This window comes from Erithacus rubecula (assembly GCF_903797595.1).
Source record: "Erithacus rubecula genome assembly, chromosome: 1".
Classification (NCBI taxonomy): Eukaryota; Metazoa; Chordata; class Aves; order Passeriformes; family Muscicapidae; genus Erithacus; species Erithacus rubecula.
The window spans coordinates 38,755,099-38,767,721 of record NC_136658.1 but is presented as its reverse complement, the minus strand read 5'-3'; the positions used below and the strand labels follow the sequence as shown (position 1 = coordinate 38,767,721).

The 12,623-nt window shown below is 34.1% G+C and overlaps 1 protein-coding gene across 1 annotated transcript in view; it reads right to left on the bottom strand.

Moving 5' to 3' along the window:
- The window catches only part of CEP126 (centrosomal protein 126), a 36,773-nt gene that overhangs the window by 16,373 nt on the left and 7,777 nt on the right, over nt 1–12,623 (bottom strand). The window contains exons 3-5 of the mRNA XM_079297752.1: nt 10,904–11,049; nt 9,442–9,547; nt 6,041–6,239 (exon numbers count right to left, since the gene is read on the bottom strand). Of these exons, the coding sequence (XP_079153878.1) occupies nt 6,041–6,239; nt 9,442–9,547; nt 10,904–11,049 (451 nt within the window). The remainder of the gene's footprint in view (nt 1–6,040; nt 6,240–9,441; nt 9,548–10,903; nt 11,050–12,623) is intronic.

Genomic DNA, 12,623 nt, shown 5'->3' with positions numbered 1-12,623 from the left:
AGGCATCATCTACCCTATACATTTGTCAGGTAACAATATAATGAGATTGCATAATTAAAAATCAAGATAAGGCAGATAGTCATAGAGAAATACTAGGCATGGATATGAACTATGAATTTCAGAAGTTCTTTAGTGTTTAACTAATAATCATTTGATGATTACAGTTAATAGACTTGAATGAACTGGAGCCATAACATAAGTAAAAAAAATAGATTAATACTATTTGACCAGTACACAGTTCCTGAATGAATCAGTGTGTGAATACAATCTTTAAAATAATCTCTCATTCAGCTGAGGAACTACCCTACCAAAGCTCTTTATTTTCTAAAAAAATAGTATACATTTTGTAGTCAATGAAAAAGGATTGCTTTTTCTTTTAGCAGTATACTTTGGATGGAAGAGTTTTTAAGATGATCCCACTCTTGTGCACTGCACAGCAGCAGCCAGGGCAGAAGGTGGATTTATATAAGGGAATCCTAAAGGTCAGACACAGAAATACTTTTAGAATCATGGCACATCTTGAGTTGAAAGTGATCCATGAGGATCACTGGGTCTATACAGTCTGGGTCTAAGCCTGATTTTATACAGGGCAACCTGAAGTCTAAATTATGTATCTAAGAGCATTTTCTAATATATTTGTATCTTTCTAGAAATAAATTTACCTAATAAGGCAGTTTCCAACATTCACCACATGCTTCATTAACATAATCACTTATCTAGAAAAATAAATTATTTGACTTACAAGTTACCTGTTTTATGAATTCAACTTTTCTCAATCAGATATGTTTCAAGACATACATTCTTTCTAAGAACTTCACAGATTTGATTTATAGGAATTTGCACAAGCATTCAGCATCTGCCTTCCCCTAAACAGCCAACCATATTTGAAGGTTAATTTTAAAATCTTGCCACTGTTTGAAATAATGCAATTCTTTGTTTATTACATGAACTTTCAGTTTTCTGAAAGAGGTCCCAGTTACTCTCTGCTTATCCTTGTCCTCTGAATTTTGGATGCTTGGTATGATGCTTTATTTTGTACTTTATTTATTGTGAACCATACCTCCTTATGGAGATATGGAAGTACTGGGCATTAACTGCCCAGCAAAGCTCAAGCTACTAGATACCACAGAAGTGCTGCTGCAAGTTTATAATTATTAATATTAGAAATAATGTAATAATTGACTAGGCTTCTGGGTATCCAGGCCTTCATTAGAATACTAGGATAGAAAAAAGTAGCTGTATTCTGTGTTGCTTTACAATTCACAAAAGTCTTATCTTTAAAAAAAACCCTGAAACACAGTTCTGCCATCTTCAAAGGGACAAAATTACTTTGGAGATTGATACTTTAATCTTCATGAGAAATCAACCGATTTTCCAACATCCCCTTGAGACACCAGTATATGCTATCACTGATAATATCACATTAGTATAATCCTGGTAGACCCATATGCACAAACTTTACATCTTCCAGTCCTTTCCCACAAGCAAACATCTTACTGTAACTGCAGTACACTAAATATTTGATACTACTATTTTTTACTCTCTTCCTTTCTTTCAGCTACATTTATCAATGTCTTACTCTGTTGCAGTAAAACAAATCCCTCCAAAACCAGTCATGAGATGCGGTAAAAATACTTAGCTATACATAAATATTTCATACATACACACACACATATATATATATATGTATATGGATACATCTATATGAATGTAAAACCAAAAATGGAGTCACTCTAATATGTATGGCAATTCCTACGAAAAAAAATATGCTTGTAAAAAACGAGCATGTATAAATTAAAGGACACTATCAATTTCCTTGTTCTTGTGGTTTTTGAGTTATGCTGTATGTATAACAATCGTAACTTACCCACAAACAAAACCGTATCCATGTATTAGTATAACTCTGAAACAATCTCTTTTGTACTGAAAAGTGGTTTCAGCTTCAGTCCTACATGATTACCTGTTCAAGCAGGGCTTTGAAACTGAGGAGACACTGTTGAATTAACTCCAGATGGTCAGGCAAGAAGACTGTCATGTGATTTTATACAGCACAAGTTTAGAATAAGTTATTTTATGAAAAACCTCTCCCAAAACCTACTTTTGAGGAATACACAATCAAAACAAGTTGGAGTATTTGGGTAAAATAATTTAGTCTGGAGATACATTTCAATTTGTCTTTATAGCACATGTGAATTTTGGATTACTGAAATAATGTGGAAGATAGCTGTTAGTCACAATATTGGTTGAAAGCCAATGAAAACTGAACACCTCTCCTCTTGCCAAGAGGAAAATAAGGAAATCACTCAGGCCTGTCATATAATTTAAATGATCAACATAAAAATGTTAGCACTCACATTTACAAGTAAAAAAATGGCCAACATTTCTAGATTTAAGGTGACTGTAGAAACCTATTTCAAGTTGTTGAACGGTCTCTACAAAATCCAGTTTAACTTCTGCTTCAATGCCATTTTATCCCAAGCCTCCCCACAGAGTCTGTTTTCCCACTAGCCTTGAGCATTCTAAAAGTTCTTGATGCCTGGGAGAGACTCTGTAGACTGCACTTCTTTTTTCCATGCTGGTCTTGCCTACGGCTCTGAAGAATTATATTGACACAACTCTTGCAGAAGGAACCTTTGGGTAACTCATTCCAGTCATACTACAGTTTTTCCACCAGTTAACTGAAACATCTTCATTTCACAGACATTGAAACTCAAAAGCACAGTAATACAAACAGCTAACAGTCTTACAAGTGAACTCCTGTAAGGTAGGTGATGTCCATGCCATTCAGTGGAAAATATTCTTCATTGTTTCTCACAGACTTATGTGATTTTACATGCAACATGCACAAACACACACATACAACAAGATACAAATTTTTCCTGTATTAGACATAATGTAGGAATAACCTGCTGAGCTTAGGGTTTGGGTTGCAATATCTGAGAAATGATACCAGTGTTGCATTCCTATTTCAATAAATATTGAAGTGTTTTCTTCCAAGGGGAATGGTATCCATAGAAAGAATGGTACTGAGTACTTCAATGGCTGCACAATATGCTGAGAAAAAACAGTGAACCAAGGTAAAAACCCTGCTTCAAATCAGTCAGAAAGGGATTTAAATTTGGATTTCACAGACACCACTTGAGTAACTTAATTATGGTCATATAAAGGGGGAAGAGGAAAATACAATCTCCATGTGATAATCTATAACTATTTTTGTCTTGAATTAGCTTTTGCTTCCAATTATTTTGTTCAAAAAATTAAACCATAGACACAAAATGTTATGCTATTAATTTAATTCAGGCCTAATGTATTTTTCTGGTAGAGACTAGAAATATTGTATTGTATAAAATAATGTTGCATGGAGATGAAACTGAAGAAGTGACAAAAACAAAAAGAGAAAAAATACCTGAACAATAGTCTTTCTTGTCTCTATTGAGTACTTTAGTGGAAATTTTCTAGATTATTCAGTTCAAGGCAGGTACCAGAAATGGAAAATTTCAACATAATGAGTAATCAGTTCCAAAAAATGTTAAGCACTTGGGACTAATGTCATTTGGTGAAAAGCTGCATGCAGCTTTAGCTAAAGACCATGCTACCAGCTCCACCTTAAAGATTTTATTTATACATACAATAAAACCAGGAAAAGGTGGAGAGACAAAACATTTTTTTGTGAATTAAGTTAGCAATATTAAATTCTTCAAAATGGAACATATTCATGAACATAAAACAGTAAATTTGATGTAGTGGCTTGGATGCAACTATTGCACAAAATAAAATCTACTCCTCTCAATACTTTACACAAAATGATTTTGGAAAATGGTAGAAGTCACTAAAACCCTTGGCTTACTGATGAATCTGTAGAAATATTTAAAGATGAAAAGCACGGAACACAACAAATCTACTGGTAAAAGGTTCACATAGAACTTTATTGCCCTGTAGGAAAGTAAAGAATTTTAGGAATCTTTATAATCCTGTTGGGCCTGTAAAAACAGAAACAAAGAGAGGTCAAAGGATCTCAATGGATGGTAAGGTTGCAAAGCATGTGCACAGTGAAATACTTTAATTTCAGAAATTACTTTGGGCAACACGTAGTATCAAGACTACTGATGTCTAAGAGTATTCTAAATCATTATAAATCATAAACTTTATTAGTATTGTAAATATTATTTCACAAAACAGGAACTCACAATGCACATGCACACCAGTCACCAGCACAATCCAAGGATTAAAATTCCAAAACTCAGGCTTTATAAAAAGGTCAGTAGCTTTCTTGACTATTTTTCTAATCAGAGTCCAAAGCATGTATATTCAAGAAAGCAAGTCCAAATGTCTGAAGTATAAATATTTACATTTTGAAACTATTCATCAGAGGAAAGAAGCTGAGCAACCCCTAGTGGTAGCAGAAAAATACCTTCTGGAAAAATAGCAAAATTTTTTACTGGCATTTCCAAAAATACATTAATTTGTAAACACAAATTCCTGTATTATATGCAGTGTCCAAAGTTGATGATAACATTTAGAAAAAACTGAAAGCAAAACATTATGCATGACTCATAGGCATTTCCCCCCAAAATTCACTTAAGAAGTGATAAATCTGTTTGATAAAACACTCCAATATGGAAATCTTAAAATAAGTTTAGAATAATCTTTTTATATATTTTTCTCAAAGAGAATGTGTTTTGTTTTCTAATTCTAAGATACTCTAATGCAGCTACTGCCAAATTCAGCATCATCATTTGAGAAGGGATTTACAAACTCTCTACCAATGCAAATGTGATACTATTGAAAGAAAAAAGCTTAGCACTTTTCATATTTTTCTAGAGTGGTTATCTATAATTCAGTTTTATCAGTTCTCTTCCATGAATTGTCACTTTCTCTTCCTGCTTTTATGCTTAGAAATAAGAAAGAACACTGCCAGTACAAATCATCCTTTCTCTCCATTCAACTTTTTTGAACCTCACTCCAGTTGACTGAGATTTTATGTGTTAGACATCAGCTGCTCAAGATTTTCATGCATAACCATCATAGCAAAGTACATACAAAGGCAGAGATAAATGCTCCTAGAAACATCAATATCAAACCATATCTGAACTCTCTAAAGTCTTTCACAAGTTATCCATACACCTGTATTAAAAGGAAAACCCTTGCTCTGTGGCCACCAATGATTCCATCCTCCAGCCATGATCAAAATAGAGAGATGGGCTTCATGGAATCCAGGTCGTTTCAGATACCATGACTCTGGATACCAATACATGTTATAGAATCAAAGAATGAGCCCCAAAGTATGCCCTCTTTTTTTCCAGAAAATGTAATGTTGAAGATAGTATTTCCAAAACCAAAGACTACACTCACAGAAAAATCACCCTTAAAGATGCACAACTAAAAATCACTTTAGAGCTCAGTTCTCGACTTTCACTGATTCTAAGGTGACTTTTAAAATTGATTTTTGGTCTAAAAATTGCTTTAGGCAGAAAAATCTCATTGCTGGAAGCAGCTATTCCAAAGATGACAAAAAATTATCTTAAGAGACCTGAAGTCAACCTATAACACACCATCACATGCTGGGAAAAAGCAACCAAACAAAAAAATCCCCCAACATTTGACATGCCATCATTATACTGTTACAGCATTTTGTGCTGATCTGTCAGAATCAGCACAGCAGAAACTTGGGTGTGCACTGAAAACCACCATTTTAAATTCAGAGGTAGCACAAGGCTCCTGTGATTGACTATTGGGTATCAATGTCAGAGACAAATCTTACATTAATGGGAAAAAAAGGACAACATAGCAGATATCTTGGATGAATCTGTGAAAACATTCTTATAAATATTTTTAAAGATCTCTGACTTCTTACTGGAAAATATATATATAATTTTACTAAAAATAATCTGTTGATAAGGAATAGTACAGTGTGCACACTCATGTTGCCTAATTGATTAAGAGAGCTGAGCAGAACTTTCATTTTTATCATATTCAAGAAACTTTCTGTCACACTTACAAGCATTTTGCAACAAATCACACGAAAATGAAAATATCATACCTCCAATTTGTTGAGATGCTGCTTTTCAAGGAGCTCCTGTATTTCTTTCAGATTTTTCTGGAAGAGAAGTTGGTGACTATCCATGTCGGTTCTACTGCTCTCCTGTATTGTTTCATCACAGCCAAACATTGCTGAATTCTGCTTCTGATGGAAAGAATCACTTCTAGATGCTGATGAGGATGAAGTGTCATCTGTGGTTCTTGATATAAACAAGCACATTATTACTTTGTCTTATTTCTATGCATCAACTGTATATTTTTAAATGTGCTTCTTACCAAAAGTATACACCATTAATAAATGATGAAAAGCCCAACAAATGCTGTTAGTACTATCTGAAAGTGTCCAACACTTTCCATTTTAAAACTTCTGTTATTTATAAATAGAATATTCTGATTGGGTTGTTGGGTGACTGCCTCAGGCTGCATTAATATGGAAAATGTCAGCCAAGAGTTTGGTAATTTACAGAAATGGAACACGGAGGGTTGTTTTTTTCAAAAAAGAAAAAAACTAACAGGAAAATAGGCTTTATTTTTCCTTAAAGTTGGCTTGTGCCAAGTGTAACTATATTGATGCTGTCAGGTATTCCCTTACTAGGAAGAGCAAGAAGGCTTTCTAGTGTCCAGAGAGCCCAACTCTACCAATGATGTGTAATGTCAGTATTGTGGTAATTAAAGAATTGGTATTTGCTTAAGGTCTTTCTTCTGAGCCTTCTCTCCCTGCACTTAAAATTATCCATTTTCTTTTTAGTGGATCTGTTTCAAGTTGGTAAATAATAAGGGTTTTGTTTTGTATTTATCACAATACTTATAGTTTTAGAGCAATGGAAAATGGAAACTTGAACCATTAATATTATTGTTATTTTTCAGGAGATTTTATATAAGATACCAAAAAACCTTGGCTTAATAGCAGTGACCTAAGGAGAGCCTAAAATGGAATCTATTATTTCTGATGGGATGGCTGACAGGAAAAAGGGAGAACAAAATCACATATTTATTTACTGAACTCAGAAAACAGCATGCTGTTTTCTATTGAATGGCAGATATCCTCCCTCTCCCCAAACTATTTTGTTGTTGTGGACCACACTGACTGACACCTGGCCCCCAAAAATCTAGTTTATTGTTTTTTTGGGCTCACACAACTTTCTTTATATTTATTTGAGTACTTCAACAATTCATATTTATAAAAATGTCTACATGCTTAGATCATTTATATTTATAAAAGTTTCAACATTCCAACTTTTCTATAGACCATTTTTGATTTGTAATATCAAAGTTTATATTCCAAAACTGAACTTCATCAAATAGAGCAATTTTAAACACCAACAGGGAAATGTATCTTGTAAAAAGAGCAGCATGCCATTTACACATCTAATGTACAAACATCCCAGTGTCTGCTGGCTAATGAGTTCTCCAAAATCTTTGCTTTAGCATATAATAACTAAACCCTACTAGAAGCAAAATGGCTCTACTGCAGCATGGAATCCATTACTAGGTGTTTTGGGACTTTTGCTTTCTCCAAGAGTAGTTCATATGTCTCCATTGCTTAATTAATTTTTTTTCACCTTTTAAAACACAGACATTATGAATTCTAGAATCTTTTAAAATTCACAGATGTTCAGTTGGGTCTGAAGCTATATTTATCTTGCATACTTAATACAGTATTCATTTCTTCAAGAGGAGACTGTCAATAAATTCTATGCATTCTCTTTCTGAGGAAAGGTAAATTCTAAGATGACACAAGACTTTTGGCTTCAGCATGCACAGAATTGTAAGAAGCAAAAGAAATATAGAAAGGTATCTACGAGTTAGTTTTACCCATCCTAAAATTTCCAATTAAAGGGATTATAAGAAATATTTAAAGCTTTACAGCTCAGAACTGGTGAGTTTTGAAGAACCTTCACTGTTCAGAACCTTCTCAAAATACTCATCTGTTTTACCTGTACAATCTGTCTTATGACCTCCCAATAGGTCATAGTGGACTCAACCTTTAAACCTTTTTGATGCTGAGGTCACTTATTTTCATGTTTTTCCCTTGAGAAATTTCTAATTTCAAACTTACAAAAATGTAATTCACTTTGTGATTCTTAACTTTCTCTTAAATTTGGTTACTAGGGGAAAACAAACTGTAAAAGAGTATGAACATATAAATTTAATTTCCTTAGGAAATCAGGTTAAGAAAATGAAAACTGGAAAAAGAACACACTATCATTTTTAAAGGATAATAAATTTTCAGTGATAGCACTGTAAAAAGGGGTAAGTGGTTTGTATGAGTCCTGAGACACCAATGTGTTGCACAAGAAGCAGTTTGAAAAAAGATGAAAAGTAAAAAAAGAGATTATAAAGGCACTGAAATGCTGTCCTAAATCAAACCAAGGAGTGGAATGAGACAAATGATCAGGAACCTGGAGCAGGGTTCAGAAACATCTACATTTTTTGCCATAAATTAAATTTAGTTATAACATGTATATTTCTTGTTTGTTCTTGTTGCTGCAATCTTCCTATGAATGTTGACTAGAAAGTAGCATGAATGTTAAGCTCTATGAGTTATAAAATATTTTCTTAACTGACCAGTTTATCACCTGAAAATGTGTTAATCATAAGAGATATGCAAACAAATTGAGTATTAACATCACAATAAAGCACACACTGAAGCCCAAAAGTGGGGAGACTTCTTTCAGGCAGAATTTATCTCTATTCTGAACATCTGCACAATTTGTATCATACAGAAAATAACTGAAATGCAGAAAGGAATAACAAAAGAAGCAACAACAAAAATGTGAAAGAAATGAGAGATTAGGAAAGGGATAACCAGGAACTAGTAGTAAGAAGGAACACTTTGTTATAAGTCAAGGTATCTAAGAAACAGTGCTTGGGTAGAATGAAAAGTATGCATATAAAATTTTATGTGATATAAAATGAAATTACAGGTCAAATTTTTACCAGGATGCTCTTGATTCACATAAAGAATGAGAAATATAAATGAATGACAGCTGGAAAGAAGATCCTTGGGTGAACATATAAACTAGAGTATCCTTGAATGTCAACAGGAAAAAAAAACTGGGTAAGAAATCACATAGACAGAAGAAATCTGAGAATAGTAAATGGTTTGATAACCATGGCAATCTGAGTTGGGCTATAACTGACTGGATACTGAGTTAGTCTTGACTATTCCCAGAATTCCACTGAGGGGAAAAGGTTTGTGTCATCTCCTATGCTGTTTTACCAACTGGACACAAACAACTCGAGGAAATTGCATAATGTTTCATTGGAAAAGTTCACAGAAATGTTTTCTTTGCCATGAGAGAAATGCCCTACAATTTCTTAAAGGCAAGTGTCTGCTGTTTATTGAATACAGTAGGAAAATTAATTCCTTTGATCATCAGAGTAAACAGGAAAGCTTACCTGAAGCTGACTTTGTTTATGTTTGGTCTTAAAACTGATCCTTTAATTTGTTCAAGAGCTTCTTCTAACTGAAAAGCTGCTTTTGTCTGGACTGGAGAGATCAGAGCTAAAAAGACACAACAGGGGAAAAGTTTCTTAAAATTGGAATATTTTACCATAAATGGTTTGGTTAAATTGCTGAAGTTTGGAAGCCTAAATCCAGACAGTTACAATAAACACAGCAGTTTAGCATTATTAGACATGCAAGAGCACCTCAAGTTCCTCTGAAACAAAATCCCAGTCTATTTATGTGTTTAGAGTCACACATGTATTCAACAGTTTTGCTATTTGCTTTTAAATTGCACTGCTGAAAAAATACGAGGTTAAAAAAATCTAACTTTGCTTTCACATCATGATTATTCTACTGAAGCACTAAGCCAATGTTATGGCTTGCAGATATTTTACAGTGGCCAAATTCTAATTTAATAATTGAACCAGTGGGGAAAGAAGGAGTCCAGACAGGCTCAATGCATTGCCACTTTCAAGTGACTAGAAGTAGGGTAGAGAGTAGCAGAGGCAGAATTTCTATAAATGAAAACCAAGAGAAAAAATTGTGATTCCTTGTATTGCTACACAGTCTGGGCTGTCAGTAGAGCTATGAAGAAGCCCTAAGCCAGTACTGTTCTATTTTGTAATGTTAATCTGACATTTGATCTTGAAGTCAGAGACATTACCTCACAGCTGGCACAACTGCAGTTGGGAGAGTAAATCTGTTAAAGTATACCTAAGTAATAGACCATATCTTAAGCATTTGAACACTGGAAAGTTGACGGGAAATCAGACTTGGCCAATGCTGTTACAAACTCCTGCCAATCTGCACTGATTCCAAGAAAGCAGGAACTGAGCTGAAGTGATCATTGCTTCCCAGCAGGAGAACAGCTTAGAAAGTGGACTAATTCAGAAAATAAGTTATGTACCACATTAATATATCCTAGGAGTGCATTTACTTAATGATAAAAAAATGGCACATTTTTAAATATTTTGTAACCAAAGGTTCAAAGAGGGGATCATTACACTATCCTAGTAACGGTCAGTGGCCTTGTAACACCTCTCACCCAGCTGTGAAAGCACTGTACTGCAACCAATAGGCACACTGCAGTCAAAATAGTGGGGAAAACCCAGGAAGTCACAATACCTCAAGGAGTTCATGTACTTACTGTGACTGGAATATGGTGAAATATCTCCCAATACAGTTTTTAGAAAAAAAAAATCTGTTTTTATTTCCCCTACCCAATTGTCCTATGTATCAGATTTGAGCTTCTTGTTAGTGGTTTTGCTTTTGTGAATTCAGTTATTTGAATGAAGTTAATTGTTCTGTTTACTAATTGAAAAGACTAATGGCCTCCAATTTTAACTATCCTCTGATCCTGTGAATACAAAAACACTTTCATTGTGAATAATGGTTAATTTTTAATTGACAAACCCGTTTGTTTGTGTGGAGACAAGGATTGATGAGCATGCTGAAACTTAGCAGTTGCCTCCTGAAATTTAATTTTCCTCTGCTGCAGAACTTGTTCTCTAAATCTTTGTTCTTTTGCTTCTTCTTCCTTCTGTCTTTCTTCAAAGGCTCTGTATTTAAGAAGCAAAAATAGACCATTCCTATGTTTATGAATTACATTTACCAAAATATTAGTAACTTACTTGCTTATCATTTTTACCAAACTTGCCATTTTAGTACAAAAGCTTGTTTGTCCATAAATAAATGCTATTAACTTCACCACAGCCAGATTTTCAGAATTTTTAGAATTTAGAATCAAATGTAAATGGACAGTGGGTGGTGAAGAACACATTTTTATTTTTTAGCCTCAACCAGGGATTTGATTCTTTTTTATATGTGAATTAACATGCAGACTCAAACAGTTCTTGTCACCAATGTGACTTTTACAACAGCCTTTACATGACCATGGAAGTGTATCACAGTGAGCAGATAAGTAGGAAGGTTAACTGCAAATGCTCTTTGCATGCTTTTCACAAGTTTTTTGGGAAGTAATAACAGTTTAAAAGTTATTTTAAAATAACACAAACAACTACAGCTTTTATCTATAAATATGCAAAAGTAGGTATCAAGTTGTAGCTGTTAAGAATCTTCCTGAAAGACAACCAGTTTTGCAGCATGAAATGGGATAAGACAGTAAGTAACATGAAAATATAACTGACAATATCTTTTATTATTAAAAAATACATTAAATGTATCCTCTCACTGGATGGAAAACAAAGCAGGCTCTAGTTAAAAACAACCATCATCACAAAAATTTCCTTCAGTGGGCATGAGCTTCATGAAGCTATGTGGAATCTTTTCTCCTGCTGACAAAATCATCAAGTTTTACTTAGAAACTAGCTCCCTATGTGAAATATATCCAGAATATTTATTGGCACTGTGCCTATGTAGGCAAGTCATATTTAATGGCTTTAAACTAAAAAAGGGTAGATTCGGACTAGATATGAGGAATGAATTTTTTACAGTGAGGGTGGTGAAACACCGGAGCAGGTCACCCAGAGAGGTTGTAGATGCCCCATCCCTGGAAATATTCTATTCTAAAAGAATAGAATATGACAAAAGCAATGGTCTTTGCATGAAACTTCGAAAGCCTGCCATGCAAAGACCACTACAGCTGGGACCTTCCCATCTGTGTATTAGAAATGTGATTTAACAGATCACTAGTACACTAAGTAGGGTCTCCCTCTAGTCAGCATTAGTGGAAAGAAATGTTTAGCCATATGTTCATTATTTGTCTCATCACAATAAGATAGCTCCCCATAATCTAATCACTAGGAGTTGCTTCATAGTTCTTGCTTAACGGAGCAAAGCTGCTACTTCACAGAACTACTCCTTAACTCAAGCTATTTTAATTTATTCTTCCCTTTGCTTTTCAGGGAAAAAGTTAAAACTGAAATATTCAACTTGACCCTCTCTAGTATCCCTTCAAAGTGATGACTGATCTCCTGTGAAAACAAGCACAAAAATATTTTGAAATAGGTACTTTTTATTTTAGAAAGCTTAAAGGCTGTAATTGCACAATAGTAAAAAACTAGAAAAACTGCCAACTAATTCCCAAGTACACACTTATACAGGAGTATCCACTTTAATCCACTTGGAAGCCAAAGCATAGCAGACAGAGACAAAAGAACTTTCACTATTTTGA